At 38.4% G+C, this 10,833-nt stretch overlaps 2 protein-coding genes, 1 long non-coding RNA gene and 1 other non-coding gene across 4 annotated transcripts in view; 3 read left to right on the forward strand and 1 right to left on the reverse strand.

Annotated features, from left to right (window-relative positions):
- LOC145500758 (NLR family CARD domain-containing protein 4-like) overlaps positions 1-10,833 on the forward strand; it is an 82,120-nt gene that overhangs the window by 8,570 nt on the left and 62,717 nt on the right. The gene's annotated exons all lie outside the window — the stretch shown is intronic.
- Positions 1-10,833, reverse strand: part of LOC145500848 (uncharacterized) — a 57,770-nt gene that overhangs the window by 7,025 nt on the left and 39,912 nt on the right. The window lies entirely within an intron of this gene.
- On the forward strand, positions 635-9,012 carry LOC145500127 (death domain-containing ATP nucleosidase-like). Its single transcript, XM_081479612.1, has 3 exons — positions 635-739; positions 6,008-6,749; positions 8,798-9,012. Exons 2-3 carry the CDS (start codon positions 6,035-6,037, stop codon positions 9,010-9,012), a joined length of 930 nt encoding a protein of 309 aa, XP_081335738.1. The 5' UTR covers positions 635-739; positions 6,008-6,034.
- Positions 7,879-7,951, forward strand: Trnai-gau (transfer RNA isoleucine (anticodon GAU)). Its single transcript has one exon. It is a non-coding gene; the product is annotated as a tRNA-Ile (tRNA).

Here is a 10,833-nt window from a genome sequence, read left to right on the forward strand (position 1 = left end):
AACCAGGTTATAATAGGCACAATTTAAACAACTACTGAAGAAACCAGATAATATATAACATAGCAATTTAACTTGGACATTTCTGTCCAAGGGGAAAGGTGCATTGAATTTAACCCTATGTGAAGCACCAACCTGTGAGACAAGGCCAGACCACCGGGAACACCGGTAAAGTACGTGCCCTACCCTTTTTGATAATTGTGTGGGTTTTTTAACATCCCCTGCTAACCATGTAACATGGAAGATGCAGGAGATGGGGCAGGCAAGAAGACTTGAATGTCTAACCATTTGTAGATGTAATTACAAAGGCAGCACATTCTCCTCAGTTATTTTAAGACCTTGAGTGTTGGTCCTGTCTGGGGCTGGAACCCTCAACCTCCTACACAGCAGTCTGGTACCCTACTAACTGAGCTAACCAGGTGGTGGTTAACAATTGTTCCTTTAGTTTTTTTTAGTCACTACATGCAATGCTTATGAGTCTGTTTTCATTTTTTTCTCTGCAGTTCACTTGACTTCCAATCCATCAGCTTCCATGTAATTAACAAGCTCTGTTTATCCAAAGGGTGTGTGCCATCCACCAGATAAGCAAACATCCAGTGGATAAGTGTAAGCAAAACCAACCGCTCTATCTACTGGATAGTCATTTGTTTGGTGGATAGCATCATTCATCCCTGTTGTTAAACAGTTGTGGCCTGGTAACTGCTGTTAAAATCTTTAACATGAGTCAGCTTAAATTGTAAAGGTGAGTCACTTACATCGTTAACCATGATCAGCTCAGTAGCAAGTACAAAGAATCTGTGAAGACATTATAATTATTGATCGTGGCAGTTATACTCAACTTAGGCAGTTTTGAAATTAAAGCCTGAAAAAACAACAACAACAAAAAATCATTATCTATGGGTATGTTACGAAGTAGCATTGTGATTAGCTCCCAGTTGGCTTGATAGCTCAGTTGGTAGAGCACTTTACCAATATAGCAGAGGCCAGGGGTTCAAAACCATGTTCAAGCCTGAATTTTTTTTCAGGCTTTAACCCTCGGACCTACAAGAAAGGGGGGGGGGGGGGGGGATACTACCCCTCTGTAAGGTTTTTTCGAAGTATTGAAAGATGATTTACCCTAAGAGGCTGAAACTTTCAGTAGCTGTTCATTTATCCTCCACAGAGATTTTAAAGTGTCATTTGTGTGTCCATGATTTTTGACATTGCCATGGCAATCGGAAAATTTCATGCACGTCGGGTAAAAAAACTAACTTTTTTTTACATAATTCTTATTTTTTCAGTTTTTCTCATCAAATTGCAAACATTGATGAATATCTACATTCCAGAAGCATTCTGGCTTGATTTTTAGTTAATTTCTGAATCCCTTATTTCGTGACTTTTTAACGAAATAGTAAAATCCAATATGGCAGATCCAAGATGGTGGCTCAAATGGCATCATCTTGTAGATCAAGCTCTAAGGGCTATCTACTCAGTGTAAATTTATTTCACTATGCCTTAATAGAATGAAAAGCCAGGGTAGGGGTTCCATTCCCCTCTCTCCCCCCCCCCCCCCTTCTTGTACCACAGTGTGGGTGTGAATTAGATTGTACATCCAAGGGTTAATTTCACAACTGCTAATGTTGTGGGTGTGTTGAAAACAAAGACCTCCTAAGACCCCAAAGACCCCTAAGACCCCTAAGAACCCCTAAGGCTGCAAAACTTGACAACAAAGACCCCCGTTTTTTACATTTGGGGGGGGGGGTACTCCTCTCCCCAGTACCCCTGGAAAAATTGACTGTCGGAGGGGAGGCATCCTTGTAATTTTTCATGTGTACAATAATCAGCATAGTTTAAATTAAAAGTTTAAGTCTTCTGTTTGTACTCTCTCTTTATTTGGTCACTTCCCCCCAAAATTGTATTTTTCTGAGGGGAAGGGGTGGAGTTTTAAAATAAGTACCACCCTCCTCTCTTAATCTCCCATCGAGAGCATGAGGTTGACAAACTGACAACTGTACTGTAGTCCCCCTCGCCCCAGTACTCTCTCCTTTTTCTTTCCACCTGACCTAATTCGTTCATGGATGTTAACCGACAGTCTTAAGCTGAATGACGACAAGTCTGAATTTTTAATCATTGGAACACCTCAGCAGTTGGCTAAAATTGACATTGGCAGCATACGAGTTGGTAATTGCAATGTCTCTACAGCAACCTCTGCTAGAAACCTTGGCTCTTGGTTTGACTCCAAGCTTTTGATGTCTACTCATATCACAAAGTTGTCCAGTTCTTCCTTTTATTATCTCTACAATATTCGGTGTATACGGAAATATCTCTCAAGGCGGCGTACCGAGACTCTTGTGCATGTGTTTATTACTGCTAGGATTGATTATTGCAACAGCCTTTTGTATGGGCTTCCCAACTACCGTATAAACAAGCTACAAAGAATACAGAATGCTGCCGCTAGACTGATCTGCCAGCAAAGCAGATTTTGCCATATTACACCGCTCCTTTTTGATTTACATTGGCTCCCAGTGAAGTTTCATATTGAGTTCAAAATTCTTTTAATTACATTTAAGGCTCTTAAGGGTTTGGTGCCTACCTACTGTATATAGATTCATTAATTAGTATCAAATCAACTTCACGGTACGACCTAAGAAGCTCTAATGACAGCCTCCTCCTTAGTTATCCAAAGCTGTTATCCAATGCAACACTGGGTGATCGCTCTTTTACATATGCTGCCCCAAAACTTTGGAATGCTCTTCCTTTGGCCATCAGATCTGTGAACACTGTTACTGATTTTAAAGGCAAACTTAAAACATATTTGTTTTCTAAAGCATTTTTATTAAAATCCGAATAGTATTGTAATTTCTTAGAATTTTAGATTTTAGTTAGGTATAAATTGTACTTTAACACTTGTAATTTTTAACCTACAACTTAGTTGTTTAGAATTTTAGTTTTTAAGCTGTAATTTTCACTTTTAGCGTGTAACGTTCATTTTTTATGTATTTTGTAATGCGCATTTGAACATATACATATGGAATTTGCGCACAACAAATTCATAATTATTATTATTATTATTATTATTAAAGAACTTGTCTTATTGGAGGGGTGTGTGTGTGGGGGGCGTGTAGGGGGTGAGAGGGAATTTGAAAATAGATCATCTTGGATTTTACAGCGTGTTCAAAGTTAACGGGAACAGTAAAATGCTCTGCTTTTCAAGGCACAATTTGTAAAAAAGCTCACTCAAAGCATCTCGTAACTCTGTTCAGTCTAATTTTAGTTCACTGCTGTGACTTTATAAGGAGGAATTTATTTAGAATTTATAAGGAGGAGTGGCCTGGCGTAAAATTTTTTGCAACCGGTCCCAGATACTGCCTGAGCTCTTGGCAATTGGGCAGACTAAATCATAAATCGCTTCCCGAGGAATTATGTCACAGTGCACTGCACATCTGTTAAACTTTTAGTAATCACATGACAGCTTGCATCGATCTTGCCTGTACTTTCCAACTTTTGGTCATACTAGTTTGTAGGGTTTCCGGTCCCCATGGAGAAAAGATGAGTCAAATTGGATCTTTGTGCGTTATTTGATCCGTAAACGTTTTCAAAAAATCACAAAATTTGCCAAAGTTGCCATGAAAATAAGTAACAATAAGGTAACTGAATCGCACTCAACTGCACACAAACCTAGAAGGTTATACATTTTCGCAAAATTCATTTTAATGCCTTGTGCATTGTTTTGTCAATTGGTGAAAAAAGAAAACTGTTTAGCTTTTCTAATCAGTGTTGTTTACAAAGAAAAAAAATGACAAGAATGGCCTTCCCTCTCCCCTTCCAATTTTTCTGGGGGTACTGGGGAGCGGTGAATCTCCCCAAAAAAGGAATTGTAAAAAATGGAGGGTCTTTGTTTTCAAGTTTTGGGGTCTTGGGGGGTCTTAGGGGTCTTAGGAGGCCTTTGTTTTCAAGACACCCACTTGTTATTAAGTTGTGTACAGTGTATATAACTGTGACTCCTGGTTTGACCATCCAGAGGAAAGTTTTTCTCAAGAAGGTCAGGTCAAAATGTTTTGCCTGCCTATGAATCCTGCTGGAAATGTTAATGAAACCCCTGCCAATTGTAAGCAAAAAATAATTATTAATAAATATTTTATTACCTGTAATGAACAAAAGAATGTTGCTCAGTATACCAAATGCCTTATAGCACAGATTAAATAATCAAATCAAGGCTGCCAGACATACATCGGTGGGGGGAGGGGGGGGGGGTTACTCCCTTATATGGGCTATATAGGTATGTGCGGCCCCAAAGGGTAGGGTTTTCCAGCTGTTTTGGTCATAAATAGGGTATCGATTTTGGCCATTTTGGGTATGGTTTTAGCCCTCTAGTCTTGAATTGGGTATGTTTCTTAGAAGAAGCTACCTTTTCACCGTCAACAAAAGCCTTTGGTAAGTTATGTTTAGGGCTACTGTGTCAGCCGCAATGGTCATAAATAGGTTATCGAATTTTTGGACAGGTCATAAATAGGGTACCAAATAACGTAGATTTTGGTTATGAATAGGGTAAGGGTTTTGGGAAGTGGGCCGCACACCCCCACCCAACTTTTCTGGAAGTACCCCCTCCCCTGGGACATACATGTACATATATCCATGTGTATATTGCCACACTTGTCTTCTTATTTTCTATGTACTTTAGGGATCACTCAAGAACCAAGATTTTACTGAATACAGAGACATATATCCTGAATATTCATTGATTTTCAATTATTGTAATTAGAGGTGAGTAGTGTTGTTGCATGAATGTCTACATCCACCCACTCTTACTTTTCTTAGTCTGCAATAGTTATTGAACATCTCATCGATGTGCAATGTGTTACAGTATGGACATATTTTGATTTACATAATGTGCAGCATTTCAAATTGATTTGCATTTTAAACTAGCAAGCAACATTAACAGTCTGTAGTTGTTTGTAAATGGTTTAATGATAGTCTGAAGTATTTGCATGAATTCCTGCAATTTATTACTCAGTTATAAACCCTTGTTCGCATGATATGGACACTCCATTCATGATGGCCTTAATGGACTGAATATTGATTCGAACTTATTTTTGCATGGCATATTAAGGGACATCAATCTCACTTGAACTTGATTCAAAACTCAGCAGAAGTAACATTTTTAAAAAGTTGATGTCTTCAATTTGTAACTTCATTCTAAGTATTTCTCTGGTTACAACACAGATGGTGTCTGTGAAAGACTTAAGGTGATTCCTCACATTTGCATTGCACATCCTTACTGCGCATAATTTATGGCGTCATTTGCGTGCGCTCGTGCACGCGCACATTGAAAACATGGCGGATTTGCCTTGATATTGAGTTCTGTCAGTTGAAAAATGGCTATAGCTCACTAACGAGCTCGGGCACCCAAAATTTTTTTCCAGTCATTTTAATCAACTAATCATTAGCTTTGCGTGAGAAAAGACTGATCTGATTTCTATTGTTGAAAATTGAATAAATAAGGAAAATAGCAGCTGCACTGTAGTCTTTTCTATTTTGCAGTTTGATAGCCGTGTCAAGCAATTTGGTTCCAATATTTTAACAAGGATTCAGCTGTCTGTCAAAATCAAACTTAAAAAGTTTATTTGTGTCCGACACAAGTATTGACTGTAGTTTGAGGCATGTTTTCGTGAGTCTGGGTTCACAAAGCGGTTTACAATAACTTGGAATGCGTTCTTGTAATAAGCATTAAATAATGCTAAAATGGGACATTTTCAATGCCTCACTGCTCCTTAACGTGCATGGACACCCCCCCTTTTTATTTTATAATTAAAGTTCTCATATGATAAATATTCAGTGGACAAAGTTTGAACAAAAATCTATTGACAGTTTTATCTCAGGGGAATTACCTTAATGGAAAATGGCATTAACAGAATAACAATTATTATCACACTGTAAACAGGTTAAAAAGAAGGAGTTTTCTTTCTAAGTTTATTGTTTAAATTTGTTTTACTGCATAGGTGAAAATTTTGTTCTGTTGGTTGCTATTTAGGAACACTCCCAAAATCAATTGATAAAAATGGCAAAAGCTGCAAAGAACACTACTGGTAGCAATTCAAATGATGGCAGTGATGTTCCCCCTGAGCTTAGTTTCAGCCTTCCATCGATAAAGGATATTCAAGCACCAATTAAGGATCAAAATGACCTGAATGTCCCTGTTGAAATTCTTTTGGTGACTGTCACGAACTGTGAGTTCATAGCTTGTTATATGCAGTTAGAAGATCCATTTAAATGCTACTTCCGTGGTATCGGTTTTGTTTATTTTGGACATGAGGGTGCAGGACAAGAGAAGAAAATGAATGTTGCTTTGATCAAATGTGATAAAGGTTCAGCTGGTCCTGGCGGCTCTCTTGTAAGTGTGAAAAATGCTGTCACTGTACTCAGACCCAAGGGTGTGATTTCTGTGGGAACCTGCAGTGGTCTGAACCCAGAGAAAACGAAGTTAGGAGATGTTGTTGTGTCTGCGAAGTTATCAACTTATGCATCCAAAGTCGTCACCAGTAAAGGAGAGCAGTCAACTGACACGAGAAGTTATGTTAGCCGACATTTTCTCGACCTCATCAAGTATGCCGACCATGGCTGGAAGGCACCCTTGAAAAGCCCAGAAGCACGAGAAGTCAAAGTACATTGTGGTGAGATTTTAAGTGGTCCAGAGCAGGTCAGTGCTGGATGGCGGCGTGAGGAACTGGCTAAGTCCTATCCTGTGGCAACTGCGATTGAAATGGAAGGTGAAGGTAGGTTGTTGTTTAATTTCAGTCCCCATAGTGGGCATAGACAACAGGTCTGCTATTGTTTGAGAACAAACTTTTTAACAGCTATTAAGTTATCATTGACACTTCCTCTTCTATTTATGTCACTAGCAATAGCAACTTGCCCAAAAAATCTAGGGTTGTTTTTGCTAACGTAGTCTCTCCCTCTCCCCTCTTCCCTTCTTCATCATAGAGTACAGGGTTCTTGTGTAGTGTGGGCATGAACTATTCATGTTGACAGCTCACTGAAACCGGACAATGTTACAGTAGGGATTTGTGCAATGCATTCCCTAACAGCTGTAAAAATACACTTAAAAAAATTGCTCGATTCTGATTGGATTGGTTAAGAGCAGTGCAGTTCAAGTGCAACACCTGTGCCAATTACAAGAAAGACTACTGATAATCATTTGAGGTGTGTCAAAGGTGGTTGAAGTTCACCCGCAGCCTTCTGAAGTGAGCTGAAGATAATTACACATTTTCCGAACACCTCTGAAGATTGCCCGAACCGTTCTGAAGGCTTTTGAATATCACCTGAACATTTTTAAACACCTCCGACAGTCATCCAAACCCTTCGCAAAGATCTGCGAAGAGTGACAAAGATCGTCTGAAGATTGGCAAAGACTTTGGAACATTATCGGAAATTTTGGAAATATTTTTGGAAAGTTTTGAAGATATTTGGAAAACTAAGCACACTGCAGCCAGCCCAATGAAGTAATTAATGTGTTCATAAAGACCTTAAATAGTATATTTTCAAGTGTAACATTAAGTAATCACATGACTATTCTCATGCAATTTGGATTAAATTATAAGCACTAGTAAATTTTTCAGACTACAAATTGCACTTGTCCTACAGGCTCGTGCATTTTTGTTGGCCTTTCAAAATTTACTTGTGCTTATTTATTCCAAATTGCACTTGAAATCATGCGATTACTGTACCTAAGGTGCAGCTCAGATATCATATTTCAACTGCGGTTGGAAAACTTACTCCGATGATCATTCTTCACTTTGATCTACAACCGCAGCACAAATATGAATGATTTCATATATACTTTACATCATTTCACTCCTCACGGGAAGATATGAATTCAATTAATTGACCTCGCTCCCAATGTGTGGCTTCATAGCTCAGTTGGTAGAGCATCGCACTGATATCGCGGAGGTCACAGGTTCGAATCCCGTTGAAGCCCTGTTTTTTTCAAGCTTCTTCTTTTCAATTAATTGGAAAATTTACTGCGATGATTATTCTTCACTTTGATCTACAACTGCAGTTCAAATATGAGTTATTTCATATATAGTTCACATCATAAAAAGTAGAACTGAACCATGTGCTTCCTAGGCGACGCATGCGCGAGTGCTAAGACTGCCAGATATGTCCAGGATTGTACGTTAATGAGATTCATGCTCCTTATGACAAGCATCACAGTGTCCTCATTTGTAAAAAAGTCACCAAAACACACAAAAAAATGTCAAATATGAAGTCATATGAAAATGACACTTGGTGATGCTTATCATAAGGAGCATGAATCTCTTTAGCGTTCAATCCTGGATATAAGTGAAGACCGCAGAGCTAATATATTTACACTTATTTTTAAACAAACAAACAAACAAAAAATGACTGAGGCCTTGGTTTACCTTTTACTAGCTACGACCTTGGTTTGTAACTAATCAGATTGCGTTAATTACATGCACATGGAGGTTGTGAGTTCTCCCCCCTCATCTTCGTTTTGTCATAGGAAAGTTGTGATTCATCAGAATTAACTCGGAAGTAATTTTAGTGCTGGAAATAAGCAGGAATTGCCTTCCGAGTGTTAGCTCTACTGCTTTTGCGGACTGCATGTGGTAAAGAAGAACTCTTTCGACCTGGCTATTGTTGGTCCTTATGTCAGTTTGTATTTTACAGTGCTTGCTCTCCTCGTTTATTACTGTAATATACTGTATACATAATCACTTGGATGAGATAACATTACTCTTGCTACAGTGTTCTTTCCTCATTATTAAAGCTCTAATACAGACTGTACGGTTTTCTTTTTCAGGTATTTTCACAGCGGCATTTGATCTTCAGATTGAATGGCTAGTAGTGAAAGGAATTGCTGATTATGCTGATGGTACTGAGAACGTGTCCGAGAATTGGAGTCCTTTTGCTAGTGTGATGGCTGCTTCGGTTGTTGCAAACATTTTGAATAATCCGATCGTTTTTCATGAATGGCCCCATTACAAAGGTACATGCGACAATGATCACATGAAATAAGCCATATTGGTATTCTCAGTACTGGACTGGAACTAGCTTGCAACTGAGGCTAATGCAGGGAGTCTTTTCAAATGCAAATGACATTCCCCGCACAAGCCTTTATTTCAAGCTAGTTCCAGTCCAATACCGAGAATACGATTATGGCCTATTGTTCTCGTACATTCCAGAGGTACAGAGCTAAGACAGATTATGTAGGCAAGAGACAATGTACTTGTGATAATTTCTCAGAGATTTCAACAACAGGCCATTTCGTTTCTCTTTGTTGTGTAGTCTTGAGCTTTATAAGATCATACACTGCACTGACTAGAGGCTAATTAAGTACGAACGTGACAGGCGTGAATTGACCCTTGTCAACCTCATATAAAAAGCAGTTGAAGTCAGTTTTCTGAGAAGAATTCAACAAGACTACTTGTTTCTCACACGCCCACTGATGGACCAGTGGAGAAGCAGACAAGAGGACAAACTGCTTTGATGCTGCCACTGTGTGAGCTAATGCCCACATAACCATCACCCACTGCAATAACAAAACACCTCTTCCTCCAGCGTGCTCTAAATTTTTCCCTACCAGAAAATCCATTACCCGACAGTCTTACAATGTCTTGTTTTTTCCATCTACAAAAAATAACTCTTCCTCTCCTTAATTTACATGATATGGCTTTGATATCATGGTCACTTTCAAGTAAAGTAATTTTGTGTGATTAAATTTTAAAAAAAATGAATATTGAGCACTCAATAAATTGTTTTTGGCACAAAGGGTGTCCTAACTTTCCTGCCAAATTTTAAACTCGTGCGCGCCACATTACAGGAACGCCTGACGGATCACGCTAGATAAAAATATATCTCCGGAAGTTTGGTCGAATTTGGTTATGGTAAATGTCTAATCTTACTTTTGTGGTACGCTTCGGTGGCATATCAAGCTTGTTTGATCTCACCATGTGTATTTTGACTCGAGCACATCTTGCCAAATATGAACCATGGCTCAACCAAACTCACCTGATATGTTGCCGAAGCGTTTTGAAAAGATACGATATGGAACAATCATTCCACTTGCGCTTGTTGCATATGAGTTGGCTATAGTCATCTCATGTTCAATGAGCGTGAGTGGAATGATTGTTTTATTTAAAACACCCCCAAAATATAGAAAACTAAGATAAGATAAAAAAAAAAAATGTCTGAAAACATTGCGCATACGCGTCCCATATTTGTAGAGTATGGTATAATGGCTCATTATATAGCATGATTGCTAAGCCAATGAAAACTCCTGAATTGCATTAGCCCTTGATCTAGTTTTTAATGATGTAGGATATTAAGATCAGGTTCCCAGTCTTGATAAATATGAACCCAACTCGTGCTTAGCTATTGAAACAAAATTGAATAATTTGACGACAAAATTCTTCAATTTTTTTGTGTACATGCATGTAACTGAGACATTTTAATTTAATTAGGCTTTCATGAGTTACTTATGTTTGCAATGCCTTACGGGGCTATCATTGCAACACGAAAAGAAATGAAAAGCTACGAAGAATTTGCGCTAAAATCATTGAGACAAGAGAGGTCTCTGATCTAGTTGAAAACACATTTATGATTGTATACTCTTTGAGTGTTTATTTCCAACATTTTGTTGTTGTTGTTGCTGCTGCATGACCATGTAAGATGCTTATTCTGTTACAATGCACGTTGTTTTCGTATGTAAGCTTGACTGATTGAGTGAATGAATGATGAAGGCTTGTGATATGTTGTTGGAAAGTGAAAGTTTAAATTTCAGAAAAAGAACTCTTGTTTGTCATTAGTGTATCATTACTGCACTAGATTTTATCCAGG

This window comes from Orbicella franksi, chromosome 10 (assembly GCF_964199315.1).
Source record: "Orbicella franksi chromosome 10, jaOrbFran1.1, whole genome shotgun sequence".
Taxonomy (NCBI): domain Eukaryota; kingdom Metazoa; phylum Cnidaria; class Anthozoa; order Scleractinia; family Merulinidae; genus Orbicella; species Orbicella franksi.

Bases quoted from the DNA above. Each gene is read 5' to 3' on its own strand.
- LOC145500127 (XM_081479612.1), top strand. From the start codon at position 6,035: ATGGCAAAAGCTGCAAAGAACACTACTGGTAGCAATTCAAATGATGGC. The intron at 6,750-8,797 runs GTAGGTTGTTGT...TTTCTTTTTCAG, and splicing joins GATTGAAATGGAAGGTGAAG to GTATTTTCACAGCGGCATTT.